This window comes from Canis lupus, chromosome 7 (assembly GCF_003254725.2).
Source record: "Canis lupus dingo isolate Sandy chromosome 7, ASM325472v2, whole genome shotgun sequence".
Lineage (NCBI taxonomy): Eukaryota > Metazoa > Chordata > Mammalia > Carnivora > Canidae > Canis > Canis lupus.
Window position 1 is genome coordinate 35,085,796 of NC_064249.1, and position 25,911 is coordinate 35,111,706.

General features: G+C 42.4%; 1 protein-coding gene and 1 long non-coding RNA gene across 6 annotated transcripts; one reads left to right on the top strand and one right to left on the bottom strand.

The window, feature by feature from the left end:
• The first annotated feature begins 245 nt into the window (after positions 1 to 245).
• Positions 246 to 24,969, top strand: C7H1orf100 (chromosome 7 C1orf100 homolog). Of its 4 annotated transcripts, XM_049112422.1 has the most exons (7): positions 265 to 372; positions 4,016 to 4,102; positions 7,849 to 7,917; positions 8,400 to 8,465; positions 13,800 to 13,895; positions 17,708 to 17,880; positions 24,511 to 24,969. In XM_049112422.1, the coding sequence occupies exons 2-7, from the start codon at positions 4,026 to 4,028 to the stop codon at positions 24,600 to 24,602; spliced, it is 573 nt and encodes a 190-aa protein (XP_048968379.1). In that variant the 5' UTR covers positions 265 to 372; positions 4,016 to 4,025; the 3' UTR covers positions 24,603 to 24,969. The 4 variants fall into 4 exon arrangements, with proteins under 4 accessions (XP_025286351.1, XP_048968379.1, XP_025286349.1 ...); XM_025430564.3 differs by lacking the exon at positions 8,400 to 8,465 and having other exon boundaries at positions 269 to 372; XM_025430566.3 differs by lacking the exons at positions 4,016 to 4,102; positions 8,400 to 8,465 and having other exon boundaries at positions 246 to 372.
• Positions 7,428 to 11,817, bottom strand: LOC112648754 (uncharacterized). 2 transcript variants are annotated; one of them, XR_007411981.1, is made up of 3 exons: positions 11,713 to 11,817; positions 10,611 to 10,695; positions 7,428 to 9,675 (listed from the first exon to the last, which is right to left on the bottom strand). It is a non-coding gene; the product is annotated as an uncharacterized LOC112648754 (long non-coding RNA). The 2 variants fall into 2 exon arrangements; XR_003129283.3 differs by having other exon boundaries at positions 7,428 to 9,685.
• Positions 24,970 to 25,911: the final 942 nt, after the last annotated feature.

Here is a 25,911-nt window from a genome sequence, read left to right on the forward strand (position 1 = left end):
CTTACGTTGCTCTTGGAATAATCTTTACAGAAAAGAAAGTTCTAGTGCTTAAATAGTCTGGGTTATTTGCCCACATGGTTTTGTTTTACATACTGATTTTTCATCCTTTCTTTCTTGTGCAGCTGGGCTCTCACAGAGACCAAAGCATCCCTCCTTTTTACAAGGCCAAGTCCTGAAAGGCATTACCTAGCAAAACTTTCTGTCCCACAGTGCATCACAATACCCTTTAAGTGATGTAAAAGTATCAAGTCTTATAACTCTGCAGTGTGCTTTTGCAGTGTATCCCACACCAGGAGGCAGTTGAAATAACTGCTGTCCTCGGAAGACTGCATTTAGGAACAAAGAGGGCTCTAACCACTGCAGCCAAACCAGGTAACACCAATTTGGTCATTACCACCTGAACCTCTCTCCTCTAGCTTAGTCGTTGCATTACTAAATAGCTGGTTGAATTTTGAAGGTTTTGGAGACAAGAGCTCACAATGAGAGAAACTTTATGACAAATCATTTGTAAAGTCTAGAATTCTTTTGGAAAGTATGTATTCATACCTCTTAACTTTAAATTATTTGAGTAGATTTAGCTCAATATTTTTTTTTCTTAGAAAGGAGGTATACCAGGGCACCTGGATTGCTCAGTCACTTAAGCGTCTGCCTTCAGCTTGGGTTGCGATATCAGGGTCCTGGGATTGAGCCCCACATCGAGCTCCCTGCTCAGCGAGGAGCCTGCTTCTCCCTCTCCCTCTGCCCTTCCCCCTTACTTGTGCTCTCTCTCTCTCTCTCTCTCTCAAATAAATAAAATCTTAAAAGAAAAAAAAAAGAAATGAAGTATACCCATATTAAGTCATCTGGCTTTCTGCAACACAAAAAGAACAAAGATTAAACACTGTTAAGTAGATTACCAGGTTACTGAGTTCATATATTCATTCATTCCAAAGTATGAAAAGAGTACTTCCTTGGATGGGGAATACTTTGCAAGTCAGTAAGGCAGGAGAAGGACAAGGAGAGTAAAGGTAGTGTCTGCCAAAGCAATATGGCTCCAACATCTAGGAGCTTATGCTTCAGGTGGACAGGACAGACTCTGTATGAAACTCATGTCTTGTTCTTTGAAGAATCTCTAGAGCCTTATCTGAGGCCTGGCACAAAGTTTTTACTAATTAAATATTTTCCTAAATGATAGAATGAATAAATGAATTCAGAAAGCAATAAACCAATGAGAATAGGCCTGGGAACCAAAATGCATTATAAGATTAATCAAAGGCTCTGGAAGTGGGCAGTGGACCATTTGGAATCCAGAACAGAGGACTTGTAGGAGATAGCACTAAGAAGTGGCTATCTCCAGGGCCCTAACTTACCCCCATGCCTTGTATACTGGTTCTACACCTCCAAGGAAAGCCCCTCCCCGCCCAGGACTCTGAGGTTATAAAGTACACTTGGAAAATCAATTGTTGCTGCTTATATACCTGTCTAAATGTCACTCTCTATTTCTTGAATTTTCCCCAAATTTTGATAAATAACAAAATCTTGGGACCCTGACTAATATCCTGCCTCCACCTTTTTTTTGGACAGATTAATTAAATTATAAAACTTGCTAGTTGTTTAATTGAGGTTTGCAACCTAAATAACCTTACCAGGCAGTTACTACTGGTTCAACTCACTATCGTACTGAGAGGGCTTAACCTTCAATTTTTCAAATACTTCTTTTAGCTCTTTTCTACCATAAACATTGATGCCAACTTAAAATTTTAAACCTCAGAAAGCCCATCTCCATGAGGAAAGCTTATCACATACTTCATACCAGGGAAAAGGTTCAGGTTTTCTGAAGCAGATGTGACATCTATTCTTGGAAACGTTTCCTTTAAAATTCTGAAAGAGAGGTTGTGGGTAGGGGCAGGGACACAGCCGCTCAACTATCTATCTGAAAGGCAACTTGTGAAGGATTCTGTTTTAGCAGCTACAGAGCTTTAATTTTATATCAACTTGTGCAACACTATGGTTAATATCTGACTTCATCTCTTCCACCAGATAAGTAACATGAGAGCAGAACCACGTCACTTGCTTTTTCCCTAGTGCCTGGTATAATGCCAACCAAAGGTAGTTTATCAATAAATATCTGTTGAGCGAATCAATGAATCAGTGGCACTGTAGCAGAAGAAGAAGAATTTTGGAGTAAGGCAGATTTGTGGGTTTTTTTTTTTTTTTTTTTTTTTTTTGCTTGTTTACTGGCTGTGTAACCTTCAACATGGAATTTAACATCTTCTAGAAATTCAGGATAATGATGGAAAACTCCCAGGACTCCTGTGAGGACTGAGTGAAGTAGTGTATGGTGCCAACTGTCTGGTGGCTGACAAGCGTTCACTCAGGACAAGATCTTTCCCGTCCCTTTCCAACAGAGGGTAGTTGCTCTTTTTCAAAATTGTTTTGGCTATTTTAGCTCCCTTGCATTTCCAAATAAACTTTAGAATAAATTGGTTTAGATCTACAAAAACTCCTCCTGGGAAGTTTGACCAGATAAGTCAGATCAGTGTTGGGAGGTTGTCATCTTTGCTATATTAAGTCTCTCAAAACATAAACACAGTGTATCTCTCAGATCTTCTTTGATTTCTTCCATCAGCATTTTGTAACCTTCAGCATCCAGCATCTGTACACGTCTTGTTAGATTTGTGCCTAATATTTCTTTTTTAGCTACTGTAAATAGCTGTGGTATTTTAAATTTTTATTTATTTATTTGAAAGAGAGCAATCATGGTGGTGGGGAGGAGCAAAAGGAAAGGAACAAGCAGACTCTGCTGTGTGCAGAGCCTGACATGGGGCTCGATCTCATGACCCTGAGATCACGACCTGAGCCTAAATCAAGAGTCAGATGCTCAACTGACTGAGCCACTCAGGCACCCCAATAGCTGTGTTTTAAATTTTGGTTCCAATTTTTTATTTAAAGTATAGAAATGCGGGGCACCTGGGTGGCTCAGTTGGTTAGGTATCTGCCTGCTTCTCCCTCAGCCCCTCCCCACCTCTCACACGCTCTCTCTCAAATAACTAAATAAAAATTTTAAATAAATAATAAAGTATAGAAATGTAATTGTATGCATTGACCTTGAATCCTATGATCTTGTTTAAAAATTTATTAGTTTTAAGAATTTATTTGTAAGCTTCTTGGGATTTTCTACATAAATGATTATATCATTTGTAAATAGGGACAGTTTTCTTCCTTTCCATCTGTGTGCTTTATATTTCCTTCCCTGGCCTTATTGCACTGTGTAGGACTGCTGGCACTATGTTGAATAGGAGTGGTGAAAGAGACATCCTTGCTTTGTTCTCGATTTTAGGAAGAAATCAGTCTTTCCCCATTAAGTATGATGTTAGCTGTAAATTCCTATAGATGCACCTTATCAGGTTGAAAAATTTGCCTTATGGTTGACTAAGAAATTTTATAATAAATGGACAGATTTTATCAGGTTTTTGGCTGTTATCCTATTTTATAGAATTCTGATGTGATCCATAATATAGTCTATAATTCGCAAAAGTTGCTGAGAAAGTTGACAAGATAAATCTTTTATCTTTGTCCCTGAAGTCTGTATGTTGAATATTAAAGTTGAAGAAGTTTGTTGCAATGTATGTCCTTTATTTATTTACCTTAGTTCAATTGTTTCTTGGCCTTTTGGCTAAAATGAAGTGAACTTACCTTAGTTCACCTTCTGAACATCAGCATAATAAAAAAATTCTATTATTAAACTTTAATTTCTGTGCCCTGGGAGTCTAACTGCACTGGTTTATGGGTCAGTGTTAACTAAGTGGAAGTGGTTAAAATTCTCCTAAATAAGAGCCATGAAGATGTCCAAATCTTATTTCATTCTTAGGAATGTATCTGAATATATAAATTCTATAGAATCAAAATATAGTTTATTTAGCACAACCAAAATGTCCAATATTAGGGCTGGGTTTCATAAATTATGGCATATTCAGTTCCTTAATAAACCTTTATGAAATGTCCATTCTGTACCAGTTATTATCTTTGGCCCTAGGGTTACAGCAATGAGCACAAGAGACACATCGCTGCACTCCTGGAGACTACTTTCCACTGGGGAGACAGGCATAAATAAGATACATAAGTAAACATAATATGGCAGATGGTGATGAGTGTTCTGGAGAAAAATAAAGCAGAGAGCATGAATAAGAAGTCCAGGCATGGGAGTGGAATGGGGTACTATTTTAAATAAAATGATGTGTGGGTCTCACCAAACAATATAAAGGAGCATGAAATATTAGAATTAAGAATACTCTGTAGCAACGTGGAAAATTTTTCATGATATCTTATTAAATGAAAAAAAAAGGATACAAAATAAGATGTCTGCTGTGGTTCAAGCATTTAAGTAGATACATACATATAAAATATAAAAAATGTAAACAGTTGTTTGTGGATAGTTTTAATATCGTTTTACAGCATTATTTACTCTGAGCATAATTATGTTTTCCATTTAAAACAAGAAAAATGTTTGGACGCCTGGTTGGCTCAGTTGGTTAAGTGTCTAACTCTTGGTTTTGGCTCAGGTCATGAACTCAGGGTTGTGAGACTGAGCCCTAAGTTGGGGCTGCTTGAGATTCTCTCCCTCTGCCCCTCCCCCTCTCTCAAATAAATAGATGAATCTTAATTAAAAAAAAGAAGAAAAGAAAAATATTTAAGGTTCCCTAAGGCTAATTTGAAATTGAATGAAATGTGTGATGAGGATACACATAGAACTCACATTTGCTCTGGAAAAATTCTATTTGGGGCACAGCTGAGGAAGAATCTCTACTAAGGAATCTCATAAAAATATATATATATTTAAAGGAGATGAAAGTTACGTTGTTCAGGGTGCTGAGAACAGTGGTTGTGCAGCGTTGGCTGTGAGCTTGGAAATGATGGCAAGTTTAACATGTGTTCATAATTTATCCTATTTAGATTTGGCATGTGAATCTATTTTTTAAGATTGACTAAAATAAAATGTACTGACATATCTTACTGCAGACAACATTTTCTTCTGTGTTCAAGAGATGACAACTAATCACACAAGATGTGACTTGGTATCTATGTAGTAGTTCAGTTCCCTAAAGATTCAGAACGACAGGCTGCAACCATTGCCAGACAACGTCTTCCGATGACTCCGGGAGCTTATGCTTAGACTCCATGTGGGCTATTCACGTGTTCCTCTGAAAATGTTTCTGTGGCCTGGCTAAAGTATGGCAGCCCAGGCCTGGTTTATTCTCTCTGGTGTTGATTCAGAATTTCTAGGCACTGAGCAATCACTTTATCATCAAAGGCAGACGTGGTGTTGTCTTAGTGAAACGCAAATGTCCTGAATATCTTGCATTCTTCTCTCCAGCATGTCACTTCCAGTGAGGGAAAATCCCAGCAGTCACAAAGCTTTCCCAGTGTAAGCAAGAGCTCCATGGTATTTACTCAGATTCTCTCTTCTGTTCTTTCTTCTTCTTCCTTTTTTTTTTTTTTTAAATATAATCACACTAGTGCTAAAAGAAAAAACAGATTATATAATGAACAGGCTCCATTGGATAGCCAAATTATTCTATTATAATGTAATCTTGCTTGAAAATGTTCAAGTTGCTTGAAAAACACACTGAGATATGAAATAACAGCTAGCTGGCCTGTGGGCAATACATTCACTAGCTTTGACTAGAAGAAGGGGGATGGAGGCCCCACACACTGTTTTCCTTCCCAAGGAAACCCATCTCCCTCCCAGTTACTGCTTCTTGGGGGCTATCCCAGTTTCATGTTGGCTGGTGGTTGGAGTGCTCTGCGGTTGTTTCAATAAAGCATAGAATACTGTCAAGGTAAATGTCTCTAGAACCAAATGGGTTCCATGCTGGTTCCTCAGTGACCTTGGACAAGTTATTCTACTTCTCACTCCTTCAAGTTTCTTACCAGTAAAATAGGAAGAATACTTCACAGAGTTTCTGGAAGGCTAAAATGAGTTCATTCATATCACCTGATACAGAATACGTGCCCGTACATAGAAACTCATATTTCTCTTTCCTCAAAGGTGCTGTTTTTGTTACAGAATGCACACATGCATTATTTCTCACTTAACCCTGCAGAGAGGTATTGTAATCATACATATACAGATCGAGTGCCTTACTCTGTTCAGGCTGCACCAGATTACCATAGACTGGGTGGTTTCTAAACATCAGAAATTTATTTCTCACAGTTCTGGAGGCTGAAGTCCAAGATTAGAGTGCCGGCATGGTCAGGTTCTGATGAGAACTCTCTGCTGGTTTCCAGGCTGCCATCTTCCTGTTGTGTCCTCATATGACAGGAAGAGGACAACAGAGCTCTCAGGGGTCTCTTTCATAAGAACACTAGCTCCACTCATGGGTTCTTCACCCTCACTACCTCCCAAAGACTCTGCCTCCAAGTATCACTACTTTCTTGGATCAGAGTATAATGTGTGAATGCGAGCGGCTCAGGTGTGGAGTGTGAGTCTCCTTCCTTCCGATGTTCTCCTGCTACATTGTTCTTCATCACGTATTTATTTATTTATTTATTTATTTATTTATTTATTTATTTTTCATCATGTATTTATGCAAACAGAAAACCAGCTGTCTCTGTAGACACATAATATAAACACATAGTACAAAATTTATAAGGTATACAAAAGGTAAACTGTAAAGAAAAGTAAGGCTTTCAACCACCTCTGTCCCCCCAGGCGCTCTGTTTCTCCCCCCAGTGTTGAGTTTTCCTCAAGTGAATATTTAGATGTAGGAGTTTTCTGTGGCATGTCTTCTACTCCAGTAGGCAATCAGACGCAATATGAATTTTTCACTAGAAATATGTATGTATTCCAAAATCATTGGAGAGACCATGAGAAACACTCTGGGGAAGGCCTCCAAGAAGCATCTAGAACGCCACCAGAAAACTGACCCATCATGGGAGCAGCTACCTGTGCCCTACTGAGGAAGCTGCTTCCAGAACCTCTTCCCAAAGCTGCCACCACTGCCACTACAGCGCCTTCTTCACACTCCCAAAAATGGCATTTGAACACTGGAACACATGGCTAAGCCACTGCCTCAGTGCACTTGTTTCTTGACAGCCCATGCTGGATGCTGGCCCCGGCAGTTGTGCTACAGAAGTTCACCATACCATGGCTTCCCAGCCTTGCCTGCCAGTAGAAAAAGTCCAAGCAGCAGGAAAGGGCCTCAGCCTCATTTCTGCCTCTGAGTCTCAATCCAGTCTGTGGGGTTGGAGGAGTCTAATTCCTATCCAGAGCTCTAGGTGCCAGGGAATCTGGTGTGTGACACTGAGCCTGCAAGCTTGTGCAGTAGGAACACCCTAATCAGGATGAAAACTGGCACAGTAGTTTCTATTTTTAGTTTTAGTTTTTTAAAAAAGTTTATTTACTTATTTTAGAGAGAGAGAGAGAGAGAGCACAGACAAGCGGGGGGGGGGGGGGGCAGAAAGAGAAGGGGACAAGCAGACTCCCTGCTGAGCGAGGAGCCCAACATGGGGCCTGAGATCATGATTCAGCCAAAACCAGGTGTCGGACGCTTAACTGACTGAGCCACCCAGGCACTTCAGTAGTTTCTGTTTAAAAAAGTGCATCTGTGTGTATTAGCTTATGCTTCCCACTCCCCGCCCCCCGCCCCTTTACTAGTTTATTTCCTCTCTAAGTGGTCTAGCCAAAGCCATGGATAATCTATCTACTCTTCAGTTTTCTTACTATTATTTCTTTCAAGGCAGACTTGGTGGCACTAGACAGCTCCTGCATGGAAATGGACTGTGTATAGTGTATATGTGCAATATGTAATATAGTATGTAGTGTGTATAAATTTGCAATCTCATCTTTCACTCTATAATATTTTTTAGACTCCCATCCCCCATGGCTGCCATCCGACTTCGAGAATTTATTGACCACCGCCCAGTGGTCCCATCCAGGTAATGTTCTTCCAGACACAGATGTCATCCAGAGCTGTGGTGGGGCAGACTTGCTCACTGGCTCCTCTCTGATTGACAGACTTCTGTCAGAGATTCCAGTGATATTTCTTTGAGTTTGGAGAAAGTTGAAAAAAAAAAAATCCCACATTCATGACAAAAATCCGAACTCCAAAAAGATTGGAAGCCTATTGGGTTTGGCTTGGGAAGGGCTTCAGCAAGACGTATGAGGAATCTCAGCCTAAATTTTAGCAGGGGCCCCTTTACTCTGCTTGGGATCAAACAAACTCCTTTGTGCTTCTGTCATATGGGAGGTGGTTGCACAGGTTAAAACCAAGTAGGATTCTTACTCTTTCTCCAAATTCATAGATGGCCCAAGACCAACAAATCCTAGATGTGTTTTTTTATGCTAAATTCATCTTGCTGAGAGATACTGGATAATAATCCATAAATCCTAACCCAGTTTCCCTTCACCACTGCCATAGGGTCTGCAGAAGTTCAGAAGCTATGAAATTCCAGCAGGAACCCTCACACTGTAAAGTGATTTTGAGGTTAGCCTCTTTGGCTTCGTGGTTTTGAGTAAGCCTCATGTTTTAGTATTTAGTTATTTTCAACAATGTTTAATCACAAAGATAAGTTCTTTTGCTTCCATAAATTAGTGAAGAAGGGGCAAGGAAAGGTTGCTTTGAGTCCTCTTTCAGAGAAAGTATGGAGTCTACCCTTCCCTCTAGGAAACCCCATGAGGAGAAGCTAGAGGGAAACCGGGATGGGTCTTCATATTTCCTGATTTCTGCCTCCCCACAAGCCCTTAGTCTTTCTGAGTGTGTTTGAGATCTGTCTTGTCCACTGTCAGGTTACTTAACTGTGGGTTATCCCCTGGGCAAAATGGAAACAAACCTCTCTAAGCTGCTGCTGCCTGGAGTTCTGTGGAACCAATCAGAGTCACTGGGCCTGGCCTAAGCCAGTCCGTGGGGGAGCCTGAGGGTTTGGGTGGAACATAGCACAGCAGGAATGGGGTTCATGAAGTCCTAAGACAGAGCTGGATTCTGTTCTCCGTGCTCATCCATCAGAGGCCCACCAGGAGGCATGAAGCCGGAACCAGGCTGGGGCCCCAGCCTCCCCACCATACTCACTGTGGAGCTGGTCCTCATTTACCTGACGCCTGCCTGCCTCTGCAACAGTAGGGACCCAACCCCTCCGTAGGTTCCTCACTTGTACCTCCAGGATGTATCTCCCACAGGAATGCTATCTTTTCCCCGTTTACCTCCAATGGCCACCCACTCCCATCCTCCTCCTCCCATTGTACAGAGGACACCTCATAAAATGTAAATTGGATCAAAGCCCTCTGTTGCAGAAAACCCTGCAATCACTGCATTTTGCATAAAATCTAACCTCTGCTGGGGCCTCTATGGCCCTCCATGAACTGTTCCTGCCCCTGTTGTGGCCTCCTCTTTGGCCAGCCCCACTGTCTTTCCTTTGTTCCTCCTCCAACAGGCCAGTCTCGCTCACACCTGGTATATATTCACTCATTTTGTCTTCACCATAGCTGTGAGAGAGAGAGGGGAAACGGAGACACAGAGAGGTAAGGTGACTGTCCCAAGATCCCACAGCTAGGAAGAAATTGGCAGAGGTAGGGTTTGAACCCACAGGGCTGGCTCCAACATCTGTGCTCTTAATCCCTGCACCTGGCCACATGTCCAGTTAAGCTTACTTGCCTCTCTCTGCCTATCACTGGCACCTCTGCAGAGCAGACTGCCACCTCTGGTAGTTCCTCCATGCACATTTGTTGAAAAAAAAAAAAAAGAAGAAGAACATGAATGAATCAGTGAGATACAATTATCAGGTCACGGATCTGTGGCGTAGCCTCCTGCTGGCTGGTGGTACCTGTAGAAGGCCTGACCTCCTCCTGCCTCTCGGACAATCATCCAGTCACTCCCTGCATGCCCAGACCTTGGGACCACTTGAGGGAAAACTGAATCACACACTGACAGGGGCACCCAATAAAATTAAATATTCTGTGGTTCACCAGCAGGGCTGATTACACAACTCCCATCAGAATTGTATAAGATGCAAATATCACCTGCTGCCACCCAAAGCCACAGGCCCGTCACTCAGGCAGGCTTGAGCTCTGAGTTGGTTTGAGCAGGACACTCCTGAGTTTGTTTCTTGTGGAGTACTTGCAGTGTGGTGTGGAAGAGAAAAGATGTGGAATCTGTGTCAGGCTTAAAATGGATCTTTAAAACACTGACTGAAGTGGTGTCTGAGGGACCCAGAGGCAGTGTGAGGAGCAGCTCTTCCTGCCCAGAGCTATGGCAACATCTACCACAGGTCACCATGTGTGTTCACAGTGTCTCATTGACCCAGTCACAGATCAGTGATGTTGGTGTGCCCCCTACTTTCCTGATGGGGAACCTAAGGCTGCCCTCTTCCTGGAGGGGATAAGTCTGGGAGATGGCAGAGTGGGCATGGCAGTGTCCCATCCTCTGTGCTGACTAGCTTGTGTCCTTACTAAGTGACTCATTTTCCTGAGCCAGCTCCTGACTGGTACAGCACTTACTCACTGTGTATGATTAGTGCCTGAATGTGGTTTTCCCTACCAGATCATCAACTCTTGGGGAGAAGACAATATTTATCAGCACTGTGTCCCTAGCACCCAGCACATAGTGGACACCATAGAGCCTGCAATGGGGACTCACCTCATTGAACTGAAGGCCACTCCCAGCTACCATGGCTGAGTTATTTCTTCTTCTAGACCTTTGGTGCATGACTTCTACTTCCTGTCTGCCCATGAGAGAATCACAGAGTTATATAAAAACAGCACTGAACTCTTGAACAAAAGCCATCCTGCATATGTAGAGGTGACTCTGGATGTACATGGAGTTCAGAGAATGGGGTTTGAACCACGGCTCTGGCATTTATCAGCCAGATGAAGTTTGGAGAGCCCACTTGACTTCTCTGAGCCTCGGTCTTCTGTAACAAGATGTTCATAATATTGCCCTGGCAAGGTGACTGGGAATTAGATGAGGTCACCATCCTAAAGCCTGAGGCCCAACACAGACATAACAGAGGACTACAGAGCCACATAGGAGCATGGGCCATCTTGGGCCACGAGACCAGGCTCAGGAGGGATGGACACTCCTGGCCTCCCCTGTGCATACTGAATTTTGTCTATAGCTAAGCCCAGATTTCTGCTCTGATGACATGCACCCTCCCAGGGGACAAGTTTGCTCTTGTCTGGATAGAATACATCACCTTGAAGAGCCAAACTATCAGGGACTGGTAAACAATGTATGGGGGAATCAGACGAAGCTGGCCTCCTGCTGCCACCCAAGAAGGAAAGACCTCCCTACACTCATTCAGGAACCCTGAAAGCCAAGTTAATTGACAGGTCTGAGCACAGCCTCGGCAGGGCTCTTCAGCCAGGCCTGGAGAGCCAGCACTGCTTCCCTGCTCATGCACCCAGTACCCTCAGGAGAGGCCAGCTACTGTGGAGCCTCTAGGAATACTGAATGACAAGCCAGGTTAGGCACTACCGCCTTGCAAACCTCCTGATTGAGAGCTTCCTCCTGTGAGCTGAAGTTAGGCCACATGGGGAGCTTGGAAAGTCAACCCAAAGAGTTGGAGGCAAAATGTACCACTATTTTCCCCCAAAAGAAAAGCTTTCTGCCTCTCCACACAGCACTCCTTCCCTCCAGCACCTACTTCCACATTTTCCTTCCCTCTCCTGGCTCCTTGGCCAAAACCTACCAAGAGAGATCCTCAGGGACTAAAAGCAGGGTATATTCTTAGGTTGCTCACCTATATTCAGTTAGTTATATTCAAGCTAGTGAAGAATCCATGGTCAAAACTCAGCCTACTGAAACGGCACAGCTATTTCGAGAAACCAGTGTGGTTTGGGAACCCCAGCTGGGTTTTCAACAACCTGTAACGTGGCCCTAGGGTAATCTCTCCCAATGTAGTGCTTCAGAGCAGGATGGGTGCCCAAGAACGTTCCACTCCCATGCACTCAGAAACGTCATTTTCCCCTATTATCATGCCAGTTTCTCCTTCTTCTTCAGAAACGTCATTTTCCCCTATTATCATGCCAGTTTCTCCTTCTTCTTATGACTTAATCCCTGCTGTTATTTACTCTTCAGGGCTCAGTCATATTATCCCAGCCACGGGGCAGGCCTAGACAGTCTGTGGTTTTCTGAAAATCAGAGCTTCCTGAGGTCTTGTTTGTATAGACAGGCCCACCCTGTTCCCAGTTCTTGCCTTTCCTACTAGTTAGACAGCGAGATTCCCACCCCACCACTCTGATCCCAACTCTGGCCACATCTTGGCTTCTCAAATTCCCCTCACCTAGAATCTCTTTGCCATAGTATTTGCCTGCCCAAATCCTAGGCATCACTCCCTCGTCTGTGCCCCCATTGACCCTTTATTCAGATCACTATTTCACACATAAAGCATGGTGAGGACAAGCTCTGTGAGTGCAGAACACAGAGCATGCAGGCATGTCCCATGTATTCAGTAAACCCAATGCAGCTTTGGCGAGCTCCTTCATGCAAAACTATGTACTCCTTTCTACTGACTCTTCCCTTGGATCTCTGATGACACCCACTGAGTACTCAGAATCTGTGACAGGTCCCCAAAGACCTACACGTCACAAACTCTTTAAAGTCATTTTCCCCACAATGGTCACCTGCCTGTGTCCCCTCTGTCTCCTAAGGAATGGCAGCCTTCTTCCTTATGTCTGAAGCCTAAGAGCTATCCTTGTCTTTGACACCTTCCTCTCAGTTTCAACCCTTTCTCCCACAGCGTCTTTTATCCTGTCTGGCCACCTTAGCACCACACAGGGTCCCACATAAATGACCACTTTTGCCTCCTGGTCAGTCTCTGTACTTCTAGCCAGACTGTCCTCCACTTTGTTGTCCACATCACACTGGCAAAGATCTTTCTAAAATAAAAATTGCACTCTGTCATTAATCTTTTTAAAATTCTACCATAATTCCATCACCTATATGAGTGGTTCTCAACATTTCAAGACACAATGCTCCCTTTATTTAGAACAAATATTTCCTACTACTCCTACTGTTCTTCTGAAATAAAATCTGCAAATAACATAATCCAACCACACATAATTTTAAAGTAGTTGCATAACACAATGACTATATTCTAAAAGGACTATGATTATAAAATAAGATGTCTTTGAAAAGGTGAGGTTTGGGCATTGCCACTCCCTCACGGCAACCCCGCCTTGCCTCGCCTCGCCTCCCTCTGGCTCTGGGGTTCAGCTGTAACCTCCATCCCACTCCCTTCACTCCCAGAAATACTCCTACTCCCTTTGTGCCTCAAAACTTTCTCAAAACACAGCCTTTCCCAGCCAGGCGAGGCTTCCTCCTCCAGCACAGATGTGCCCTGTGCTTTGGCCATCATAATGCCTATTCATTTCTTATCCCATACACCTAATCAACAGAATTAAAAAAAAAAAAGAAAAAAAAAAAAAAACCAAGAACAAAAAACTTGTGAAAATTTGTAAACCTACCCAAAGTAGAAAAAAAAAAAAAACTGTATAAGGAGCTTCCATTTGTCCATTTTCACATTTTGACTATTATTATTAGCATTTGCTCCCATGGCTTTATATATCCTATTTCTTTTCCTGATTTTTCGAACCTAATGCCTAACACATCAAATATTTTCTTATGAATACTGAGAACCCGATCTTGAAAAACAGGTAACAGAAGATGCTCCTGTCAAGAAATTCCAAGGGTTTCAAGAGTTCTGTGCCAGCAACTGGGGGCAAAGTACATGGATCTTTTATTAGACCACAGCTGGCATTCTTCTGTAAAGAAATAATTGTAGTAATTGCTTTTTATTTTTAATGACCCTCTTACTTTCTCCACTAGTATATTCATCACTCATCAAGGAAAGGACATCCAAGGATATTACACTGGGCAGCTGGCAAGAGTCCATTTCGAGTCTAGTGTGAAGAGACCACCCAGGTGAGACACCTTTCCAAATCTTTGTTTTCAAAAATTGCACTAAAGTTAGAATAAACAAGCAAACAAAAAAGAAGTGGGAGTCACAATTTGTAACCATAATAATAATAATAATAAATAATAATAGTTGTTATTTAGTGGATTCAAAAAGTTTGGAAGGAAATATACCCAACTGTTAACAATGGCTTTTTCTGAATGGTAAGATGTGAGCATTTGTATTTTACTTTTTTTTTTCATTTTCCAGATTTTCTCTAATGAACATCTATTACTTTTATAATCAACAACAAATATAAAATGTTATGAAATCATTAGACAAATTTAAGAAACACTGTGAATTCAGAGTTTCAACTTGTTCAAAAACATACCCTTCCCGAGACTCTGTTTCCCTCTCAGTAAAATTGTGAGTTTGCCCTGAATGGTTTCTGCCTTTCCAGATGTGCTGTTTAACAAAAAGAAAAAGAAAAAACAAACAAACAAAAAAAACAAACAAAAAAAAAAAAAGAAGAAGAAAAAGAAAAAACAAAAAAACAGTCACTTGGACGTTATTTTCTAGTTTTGGGAGGCTAGAAACCACAATAGTTAGAAGCAGCAATATGAGTAACTTTTGAAGTGGTTGATCTTGGGCAATTTTAACTCCTTCTCTGGGAATCAGTTGCCTTACCTGTTAAAATAACTGACATAAAATTCCAGAACATAGAAAGCACTTGAAATATGATTATTTTGACTTCTTTGTCTAATACATTTTACAAAGTTCTTCTCTTAATGGCCTCTGATATAGTCAACTCCTGATTATCCTCTATGCAAAGAAAAGGAAGCCATGGCAGCTATAAAGAGCACATAGTCTTAATAGAAGATCAAACTAGAAGTAGTGTTAGAGGTCATTCTGATCCAGTCAGTGAATAAGACGGAGCCCAGTCTGGTTGGTGTGAAAGCTGGTACTTGGAACTATGCACATTTTCTGATTCTCAGTTCAAGGCTTTGTTCTACCTCAGATACACATTATGTTGAACTCTTGCTGGGGCCAGCCCACCACCAAGGCTCTCTTCACGTGTACTCTGTAGGCTCTGATGACACCCCCGACTCCAACATCCAGTACCCAAATGTCCGTCCTTCTCCCCATAGTATGGCTAAGGCAAACCTTGACCCACTTTGATTTCTGACAAGATCAGTGCCTGCCCAAGATTAGCCTTAAGGGGAAAACTTAGTGCAGATGGCAATCAGTGATTTTAGCGACTTCCAGTTAAAAATAAGAAGGAAAAGGCAAGACAAGCCCCTGACCTGCCCCACTCTCCAAAAAACAAGAAATAATACAATTCTTGGGACAAGTCCTAACTTCAGTTTTTGTGGTTGTAGTATAATTTTATAGGTGTCTAATGGCTTATCTCCCCCAGATATATTCCTCTACCAACTTAATGGTTTCAGTATTAGAATCCCATCCCTTGAATCAAAGTCTTTTCTTCAGGACACGGATGTATTACTTGAAGATGGAGAATATTTTGGTTCTGTCAAAAGACCCAAAGCAAAGATAGCACGGTCTGCTAGTCCAGCAGGGTAGATCTAGGGACAATCTCTAGGATGTGGTTCAGAAGCCAGAGCTGTCAGTGGCACAAAAGTGACCTGATGTCAGGGATGGTTACACAGAGCCCAACCTCACAAGAGACTCTCCTGTTCATTAGGCAGCAAATGTTTGATCCACTGTGGGGGACATGCTTTCATAGGGAAAGGAGTGTTCCTGCCCACCATTTAAGGTACCCATCTTACAAGACCCAGTGCCTATTAGGCATGAAATAAGAGCAAGTAGAGGCAGGCAGGAATTTTCGGGGTCTCTTCATGTCTACGTACCATCTGCCCACCAGCATTTCTCCCCCACCAGTACCATGCCCTCACCCTCACATTACTGCTCTTGTTTTTTCTGAACTTCAGGAAGAACCACTCCATTTCTGCTAACCACTCTTCAGAGAAGGTCCATTATAATCAAGTTTTTAACCGAATATGGAAACACAATACATTATAATTATATTGTTTCCGTCACCCCGTTGCTCAATCATGGTGATCCCATCAAGTAAGACTACATCTTACTACTAAATGATTGGGTAAGATATTCCTAAATCTCACCCAACATCTCGTATTTGCTCACTTCGTGTATTTTATAGTTTAAAAATACCCATGTTGGGGCACCTGGCTGGCTCAGCTGGTAGAGCATGTGACTCTTGGTCTTTGGGTTGTGAGTTCAAGCCCCACATTGGGAGTAGAGATTATTTAAAAAATAAATAAGTAAAACAAAATTTTTAAATATGCATGTTTATTGCAACATTCAGAAAACATTAATAAAAACCGAATTGTAATTACCTATAATGTCATCACTCAGAGACAGACTATCATCAGAATATTCCAGATCTACACAAAATGGGATGAACAATATTTTGAAACCCCCTCTTTCCCCTAGTTTATTGAGATACAGTTGACATGACACTGTATTCATTCAAGGTGTACAATATAATGATTTACTATATGTACATATTGTAAAATGATCACTGATAAATTTATTTAATATCTATCACCTTGTATAGTTGCAAGTTTTCTCACTCATGATGAGAACTTTTAAGATCTACCTGTCTTAGTACCTTTCAACTATACTATACAGTATTATTAACTATTATCATCATGCAGTACATAACATTTCTAGAACTTATTTATCTGGAATTTTGTCCCTTTTGACTCACTCATTTCCCCCATCCCCCAACTCTGCCCCTGGTAGCCAGGTAACCACTATTCTGTTCTTTCTATGCATTTTAGTTTTTTTTATATTCCATGTATAAGTGAGATCATACAATACTTGTCTTTCTTTATCTGACTTACTTCACTTAGCACAATGTTCTCAAGGTCCATCCATGTTGCAGCAAATGGCAGGTTTTCCTTCTTTTTATGGCTGAATAGTATTCCGTTTTAGATACATACACAACGTCTCTATCCATTCATCCATTAATGAGCACGTACATCTCTGGAGTGGTTGCGACAGAGTATAGGCCCATTTTAAAGCTATTAATACTCATCGCCAAATCATTCTCCAACAAGTTGCACCAGGGAATGTGTACCCTCACAAGGGCATGAAGATACTTCCCCCATTACATTTTTTTTTCCATTTTTTTAAATTTTTATTTATTTATGATAGTCACAGAAAGAGAGAGAGAGAGAGGCAGAGACACAGGCAGAGGGAGAAGCAGGCTCCATGCACCGGGAGCCCGACGTGGGATTCGATCCCAGGTCTCCAGGATCGCGCCCTGGGCCAAAGGCAGGCGCCAAACCGCTGCGCCACCCAGGGATCCCCCCCATTACATTTTGATTCTTCTTTACCTTTATCTTCAGAGGGTTTTTATCTGAGTGGAGGTACAGGAAGGCTGGAACTGATTTCAGGTTTGTCCAACACCAATTTGAACCATAGGGGTGAGTCTGGTCAAAAGAAAGCATTGATTCCTCGAGGGAACCAAACGTCCATAAAAAAAAATTACAATGGGAGCGGATACTGGGGAGATCTGGAGTATAGGAAGTAGCCACGCATGAGCAGACCCAGTGGAAGTTTCAATGCAGGTCACCTTCTATAAGCTGTGACTGGGGAGGAGGAGGATGCTAATGCCAGGGAACAGTGGACCAGGATTGCTGAGTCACCTCCTGAAAACTGCTGGGCTAACCCTGGAGCTATGAAGTCTTGCCAGTAACCTCCTGGCCACTTCCAAAGAGTGGACGTCAGCTGATGAGAACATGGAATGCTTTTCTTCTTCTGGGTGTTCAGCAAGCTCTTTTTTATTTTTATTTAGACATCTCATAGACTTGGCAATTCCACCCAAGAGAGAAAGTCAACATCAGCCTCAATTTGACCAACAAACTCTCATTCGATATATTTGTTTTCGAAGATATTTGCAGCCTGCGGAACAATGGTATAAGGAAACCACCTATCAAAGAGACTATTCTCTGCCATTTTACAACATGGGTAAGTCAGGTCCACTGCTCTGACTCTCTTGAGATCAACTTTGCCTCACAGGAGCCTCTCTCATGGGCTCACCGCCATCAGGGAGGGTGTCTGGGATCAGTCAAGTTGGGGGAGGGTGTGCATGTGTCTAGAAGCAGGAAGAATGTAGAGGCTGGCCCAAGGGCTGCTTCCTCCTCTCCTCTTTATCCTAGTCCTTAGAAAATTCAAGGATAAAAATGCACAAACATCCTTGGTAGGAAGCAGGCTTGAGGGGGGCTATTTTTCACTGAGCCCTTTGTTATAGTCAACAAATTCCTTATTGTGCCTAAACATACTGTTGAGGGAACTTTTTTCCCTCTTGTTCTCCCATTTTAAATGGCTTTATGACAATTATTTGGCATTTGAAGGTATGTTTCAAAAATTCTACGTTCCCTGTATTTTGTAACAGGTGAGTATGAAGGGCCCAACCCTCCTCCCCCCAGAGGTGACCCAGAGAGTATACAGGCAGACAGCAATGTAGACATTACTTGTATTCCTGTCGTTCTTGGTGTTTTGAATTTTAGAGAGGAGGGGGGAGTTGCTGCTTTCTAAATGAGTAAGCCCCACTCTTTCTGGGGCTCTTTTGTGGTGGCAGACACATACTCTGTCCTTCTGACAGCTCTCAGGTAGGTGCTATCACTTTCCCCATTTTACAATAAGGGAGATGAAGTTGCAGAGCCAATTAATTAAGCAGCCTCAGATGACACTGCAGTCCGCAGGAGAAGCAGAGTTCAGACCAAGGCCATCTGAAACATAGAATTCGGGGCTTGACCCTTAAGCCATGCTGCCTTTGACCTGGTCAGAGTGCCTTACACTACTATTCATTTAATAGTTTGCTTGAGAGTGAGCCACTTTCTTTTTGCTGGAAAAGAAAACGAGGAGAAGGATGGTGGGGGGAGTGGCTCTTCCTTCTGTTCTCCCCCGAGGAGAGCAGCAGCCCAGATGGAAAGCTAGGCCAGGGATGGGGCTCGGGGCCCAAAGGAACCTCAAACAACAGCAGTCAGGAAGATGGGAAGCAGATGGAACCAGGCCATCTCCAGACAGTGGAGCCACCAAAAAGGGGCAGTAGATGAAGCAGGATGGGCCAAATATGGGCAGGAGGCATCTGGCCTAAGAAGTTACCTACCAGCAATGCAAAACTGGGGTCTGGGAGGGCAGAGAAAGTTTGAGGCTGAGAAGGGAGCTGAGAGAGGAAGCAGGCAGCTGATATGAGCTCATTTATGAAGAAGGTGCCAGGAGGGGGTGTGGGATGGTAGAAGTTCGGGTTCCATGGGGGTCCTGGGAGGGCTGTATTTAAAGGATGGAGTGGGTGGTGGTGCAGGTTAGGGGCTGAAGGGTGAGGCCTGGGGGGACAGAAGCCACCAGGGTCTGAAGTACTGGAAAGGAAAGGTGGCCAGGAGGTGTCAGTGGGGCTCCAGCAAAGCAGTTTGCCCTTTCAAGACTCACTGAGTATGAAGTCTGCTTCCTTCTCATGTGGGAATCCAGGCAACCCTCGACTTACCAAAGTGATAGTAAATAGGACCTTCTTTAGAATTCCTCCACTGTGAGGGAATCCAGTTAGACAGACACAAAAGGTTTTCCCCCTGCTAGTTTTAGATGACAATCCCCAATTCTTTCCAAATCTATAGAACCAGGTGTTTAGCAATACAGTTCGATATTCACTGTCTACTGTGTCCCCAGCACCGTGCTGGGTGCCATGGGAGGAGGTGAATGCAAGTCCAAGTTTTGACCTCAGCCATGGGGAGTTTCCAATCTAATCGGGAAGCTAGGCAACAACCAGCCTATCAGAGATAGGAGGAACTAGTAGAACAGGAAGATGGAATCTAGAACCTGTAGCCATGGGGACCCAAACTGGGCCCCAGTGGACGAGGTCTGAGGCAGAGGAGAAGTGGTGTACACTGCAGCCAGGGACAGGGTAAGGGGTATAGCAAGGCTTGTGGAGCGTGGGAGAGCAGGAAGGACTCCAGACATGAGGACGCTGGCCCGCCTGGGCCGGGCAGAAGGAGGAAGTGGGGAATCACCTGTGGCAGCAGAGTAGGACAGAATGGCTGGAAATGAAGAGGGGCTCGAGGAGGGAATCTGGAAAGTTGAATTTGGACAATCAGAGCCATCTTAGGACGGGGGGAGAACCCGGAGGCTGTTGGCCTGTCAGCCTGCTCAGGATGGGTTGGAGAAGACATGACGACATTGGCAGTCAGGCAGGATGAAGCTGTGGGAATGTGGGCAGGACTCAGGCCTTGGGGGGCTGCAGACCTGCACATTCTAGCTCTGCCATGTCGGGCAAGACACTTGGCTTCTCTGAACCGATCTGTGCCTCTGTCAAGTAGAGATTCAAAGGCTCTATATTTTAGGATAGCTGGTAGGATTTACAATATCTGTCACGTGCTCAGAACTGTGCTAAGTGATTTGCGCACATGTGTATACATACACTCGCGGTTGCAATGGGTCATAATAGCCCCCATGAAGGAGGTATTATTATTTACTGCATGTAGCAGAAGAGAAAACCGAGTCTTAGAGATTTTAGGAAACTTACTCAGCTTGTAAGTCGTCAATCCAGGTCATCCAGATAGGTCATACTCCCGACCCTTGCTCTTGGATTGGACTGAGGAGGCTTCATGGGAAATGGAAAGAAGATTCATGTGGTGTAGCATTTGGAGTGAGAAAGGGTGGTATTAAGAGAGAATTCACATGAGGGAAGTTAAAGCTCACTTCTCAGCCTTCTGATTCTATATAGCAGGATTGTTGGTGCCTCTAATAGAAATAATGGTTTTGGCAGAAGAGGTGTGAGGTTGGCGACTGTGGATGACTGAGAATAAGGTGCTAGAAAGTGCAGGCAGGAAACAGGGTCAGATAGTCACCTCCTCAGTGAGGTCTGAAGCCTGACCAATTCAAGAGGTAATTTATGATGAAATAGTCACTGCTCTATTCATTGAATCACTGAGTGCGTATTAGCTATCTCTTGTGGAGTAACATATCATTCCAAAACCTAGTGATTTACAAGATAAATGATTATTTTTATTTTTTAACGGGGCAGTTCTGGTTCAGAGTCTTTCAAGGTATCAGCCAGATGTCACCAAGTGCTACACCATCTGAAGGCTTGACTGGGGCTGGAGGAGCCACTTCCAAGATGGCTCATTTACATGGGTGTCACTCACACGCTGGCTGGTGATGGGGGGCCTTTGTGGTCCAAGTGGCCAACCCACAGGGGTGCCAAGTGCCCTGCAGGCATGCAGCTTCCCCTAGAATGGGCAATCCAAGATGAAGGGGGAAATTGCAATGCCTCTTATGACCTAGATGCAGAAGTCACACACTGTTGTTTCTGAGGTGCCCTACTAGTGACACACAGCCAGCTCTGAGGCACTGTGCAAGGGAATTACATCAGGCACGGATACCAGGGAAGAAGAATTACTGGGGCCCATCTTGGAGGCTGGGAACCATAAGACAATTCATTCATTGAGTTCTCATTATGAACTAGCCTCTATGCTGTCTGCTGGGGTACAGTGACCAGCACAGACAAGATACTTGCTCTCGTGGAGCTGACATTCTTTGGAAGGGCAGAGTACAGAGCATAACCAAGCACATTTTTAAAAAATTTGAAATTATAGACTGTAGTGGTGCTGTAAGGAAAATAAGCAGGGTGATGAGGGTCACTAAGGGAGGCTACTTTTAATGGGGCAGTCAGGGAAAACCTCTATACAATTTTAGCTGAGCCCTGGAATATGGGAATGAGTCACATAAAGAGCATTCAGGAGAAAGGAGCAGTAAGTGCAAAAGTTTGAAAGTGGGGAAAGCCTTGACATGTTTGAGGGACAAAAGGAGCCCAGCAGAGCTGCTGTGTAGTCAGTGAGGGTATGTGTGGTGCCTGAATTCCAGTCAAAGAACAAAGGGAAGGGTTCCAAAAAGAGTGACTTATTACTTGTATTTTTAAAAGATCACTTGGGCTGCTGCTATGACCTTGTTTGGAGGTAGGGCATGCAGACCAGTGGGGAAGCTGTTTACTAGTTTAGAACAGAGATGATGGTGGGCTTAGAGCTTCAGAAGATGAAAAAGAATGGATTCCAGAGATATTTTGGAGGTGACATCAATTGGACTTGGTGATAGATCTGCTGCAGAGAGCATTTTCATTCATTTGTCTGTATTCTTTCAGTAAATAATTTGAAAGCCAGGCATTGTCCAAGGTTTTGGCAATACTATGACAAGCAAAAACAGACACAAGTTTCTACAATCAAGAAGAACGGGGAACCAGGATAGAAATCAGCATAAAATCCACCTGTCATAAATGCTATGAAGCAGAGTTTATGTGGTGCTATATAGGAGCATTTAATAGATCAGAAAAGGTTTCCCTGAGGAAATGATGAGCTAAAAGTTCACTAGGCAAGGAGTGGGGGGGAAGAGCTTCACAGCAAGTGTGGCATGTGCATAAACCCTGCGACAGGAATAGGACGTGTTTGAGGAACCAAAAAAATTAAGAATGTGATAAAGCACAGAAATCCAGAAGGGTGGAGTAGGGAGGGACTAGAGAGATGTAAACATAGGAACAAGGAAGGGGAGAGGGTGTTTACAGGTCATTTTCAGCTCTAGCATCCTCTAGTCTGAGATTTTTTTTTTTAAGATTTCATTTATTTATTCACGAGAGACACACAGAGAGAGGCAGAGACACTGGCAGAAGGAGAAGCAGGCTCCCTGTGGGGAACCAGATGCGGGACTCGATCCCAGGACCTGGGGATCACGACCTGAGCCAAAGGCAGATGCTCATCCACTGAGCCACCCAGGTGCCCTCTAGTCTGAGATTAATGGGCAACCGCTGAAAAGTTTAAAGGAGGGTTGAAGTGCCATGATTAAAAGTACATTTTGAAAAGACTGCTCTAACTGTGGAGAAGGAAAAAGTAGCAGGGTGGGGTGTCGGGTGGGGCAGAGATCGAATATGGTGCATCCGTAGGCCATGGCAGTGGTTAGGCTAAAAGGTGCTTAACTTCAGTGTCATCACTTTTAGCAATCCAGACGCCCAGGATAGACCCAGACCAATCAAACCAGGATCTCCTGGTGGGAAGGGAGTGGTCCCAGGCATCAGTAATTTAAAAAACTCCCAGATTCTTCCACCATGCAGCCAAGTTTAGACTCTGCAGTTCACGCAGTTGAGGATAGCTGTTAACAGTAGAGAATTTGAAAGATACTTTCTTGATGCCTATTTTGTAAGCAACAATCAGGCAGGTCTGGTCTGCAAAAGACTCGGCAGAGAGGTCACAAATCTGAGCTTTGAGAGAACACAGCAGTGGCTGCTGACTCAAGCTTTTGTTTGAATCAAGAAACTGATTCCTTAAAGGAGTCTTTGCAGGGAAGGGCTTCTCACAGAATAAGATCGACATTAAGTTGTGTATCAAGGTGTGGGGTTCTTTCTCTTGACCATCTGACAGTCTTTGTGATCAGATTTTAAGGGTAGGACTTACGTCTTGATGAACACTGATTTGCAGTTCACGTTCAGTTCTTATTTCTTTTTGGGAATTGGTGAGAAACAGATTACATACAGATCGTGATAGATCAGTTATTGCTCAAGAAATTCTTCCTCAGTAAAAATTCTTTCTCAGGACATAGGGGTTCGTTCATTTATTTAGGAAATATTTATCAAGCACAGACTATGTACAAAACATAGTATAAGGAAAGCAGATTCTATTCTTCGAGAACTTACAGCACTGTAGGATAGGATGGCCCCTCAGACAAAACTTGCCCTTGTATTACTCACCCTGGCGCCAAATACTTAAAAGAATAAAATACATGATCTCGGTAGCAGTCTGACCTTCAGTTCTCTCATCTGCAAAAAGGGTAAAAATAGTATCTACCTACCAGAACTGAGATATCCATGTAAAGACTTTAGCATTTTGCTTGTACGTAACATTAATAAGCCTTCAAAAAAATGTTAGCTATTACATTATTATTGTTGTTGATCAAAGAATTAATTAACATGTGCCATAATAAATATTTGTAAACAACAACAAAAAAACCCTAATGCAATGGAATTGTATCTTATACTGAGATTAAGTTCTCAAACCAGTGCATAAGGTAATAATCACGTATAATCAAAGTTATTCTTGAAAATCTCTTAAATTAGTATAATATTAAATGATACTATATTATTAAAGTAGTTGGAATAAATGGGATTTGGCAAGTTGGTTAAATTTTCCCTGTAGTTCTCAACTAATGATTCATTTTATTTTTCAAAGACTGTCTGTGATTGTAGATAGGAGGTTATAAAATACAAGGGAACTCCAATGGGTATGAATTTAGTGATGGTAACAACTGAAGTTTGATATAAACATCATACAAACTGGCCCATTAATAATATATTGTTAAAGGGTTTGGGGGTCTATAATTAATACATCAAAATGCAAATTTATGATTGATTTAATTTTATTTACATTTGGGCATTAATTCAGTGATATGCCTCTTGATCAGAGAGAAACACAGAGATAACCTTTTGACTGTTTTTCTCTCACATCTTTTATTTATATTCCTTTGTCTTAAATCCCTCAAATTATTTTATTGTACACAATTGACAGCATGTTAAAACTTAGGAGTGAATGGTCTTAAAATAAATCATTCTGTTTTAAATTCCAGGTTGCAACCAGAAATTAGCCACAGTTTCATCAAATCCTACACCACTAAATTCACTGCCAGAGTTCTACTGTTGTGAAGAGAGGCAGCTTTGAAGGAAAACCTTTGCATTTAAAATAATCATGGCATTTGAACAAAACATTTGGAATTCTTACGTGACTCTTAAAGATGAAAATAATGATAACGGAACTAATTTTAAGTGTGTATCCAAATGGTTACAATCCTGAAACATTTACACATTGCAAATTCTTTTCAGATTGAGGCAATCAGCCGAAGGCAGGGAATCAAGAGTCAAGTTTAAGAGAACTTGTCATCTGTTTTCACATCAGCCCCAAAACCAGTCTCATTGCTGGCGCTTACAAAGCATCTTACATATAACTCAATGGTTATACAGGGGACCAGGTAGGGATACAATCAATAACTGCATCATTCACTATTGAAAAGAAAAAAAAAAAAAAAGAACCTGTGATGTAGTCAGGGAGGAAAACTGCAGGCACCACAGACCATAAGGGTGCTCTGGATGCAGAAACCCAGATACAGTTTAGGGCTGTAGTGAGCTATGAGACTGGTTTAAAAAAAAGGATTAATTGAAAGTCTGTATACAGAGTTAATACCCCTATCTGAACAACGGGGTATGGATTCTCCAGGCAAAAAGTTAGAGGGTATTTTCTAAAGAAATTAATGATTCCAAAAAAAGAATCCTACATTCTGCCCTTAGTAACCACCCAACGTACAAGTTAGGATCCCTACTCAACACCCCAAAGTGAAGCCTACCAGTTGACAAACTTCCCCAGGAACACAATTTCTGATAGTGTTCCACTGCCATAGTCTTAGATGTGAAGAGCCAATCAAGGATCACCAGAGTTGGAAAAATAACAGAAGATAAAAGACAAAGACCAAAATAAAGAAATTATCCCAGAGGAAACAATTCAGGGAACACCAAGGAATCTAAAACAAGCTAACAAAGTAACACTGTCATCTGACAAGGGATGTGTCAAAATAATTACATCCACAAATATGACCAATTTTCCAAACCTCTTAGAAATTAAAAATGTGGGGATGCCTGGGTGGCTCAGTAGTTGAGTGTCTGTCTTCGGCTTTAGGGCGTGATCCCAGGATCCAGGATTGAGTCCTACGTTGGGCTCCCTGCGGGGAAGCCTGCTTCTCCCTCTGCCTGTGTCTCTGCCTCTCTCTCTGTCTCTCATGAATAAATCAATAAATCTTTAAAGAAAATTAAAATTGTGATTGCTAAAGTTAAAAATTGGACAGGTTTGGAAGAAAATTCAGAAAAACTTTATATAGAAGAGAAAGGCAAATAAAATTATTGTTTTAAGAGAAGAGACACAGAGGGGCACCTCGGTGGTTCAGTAAGTTAAGTGTCCCACTCTTAGTTTTGGCTCAGAT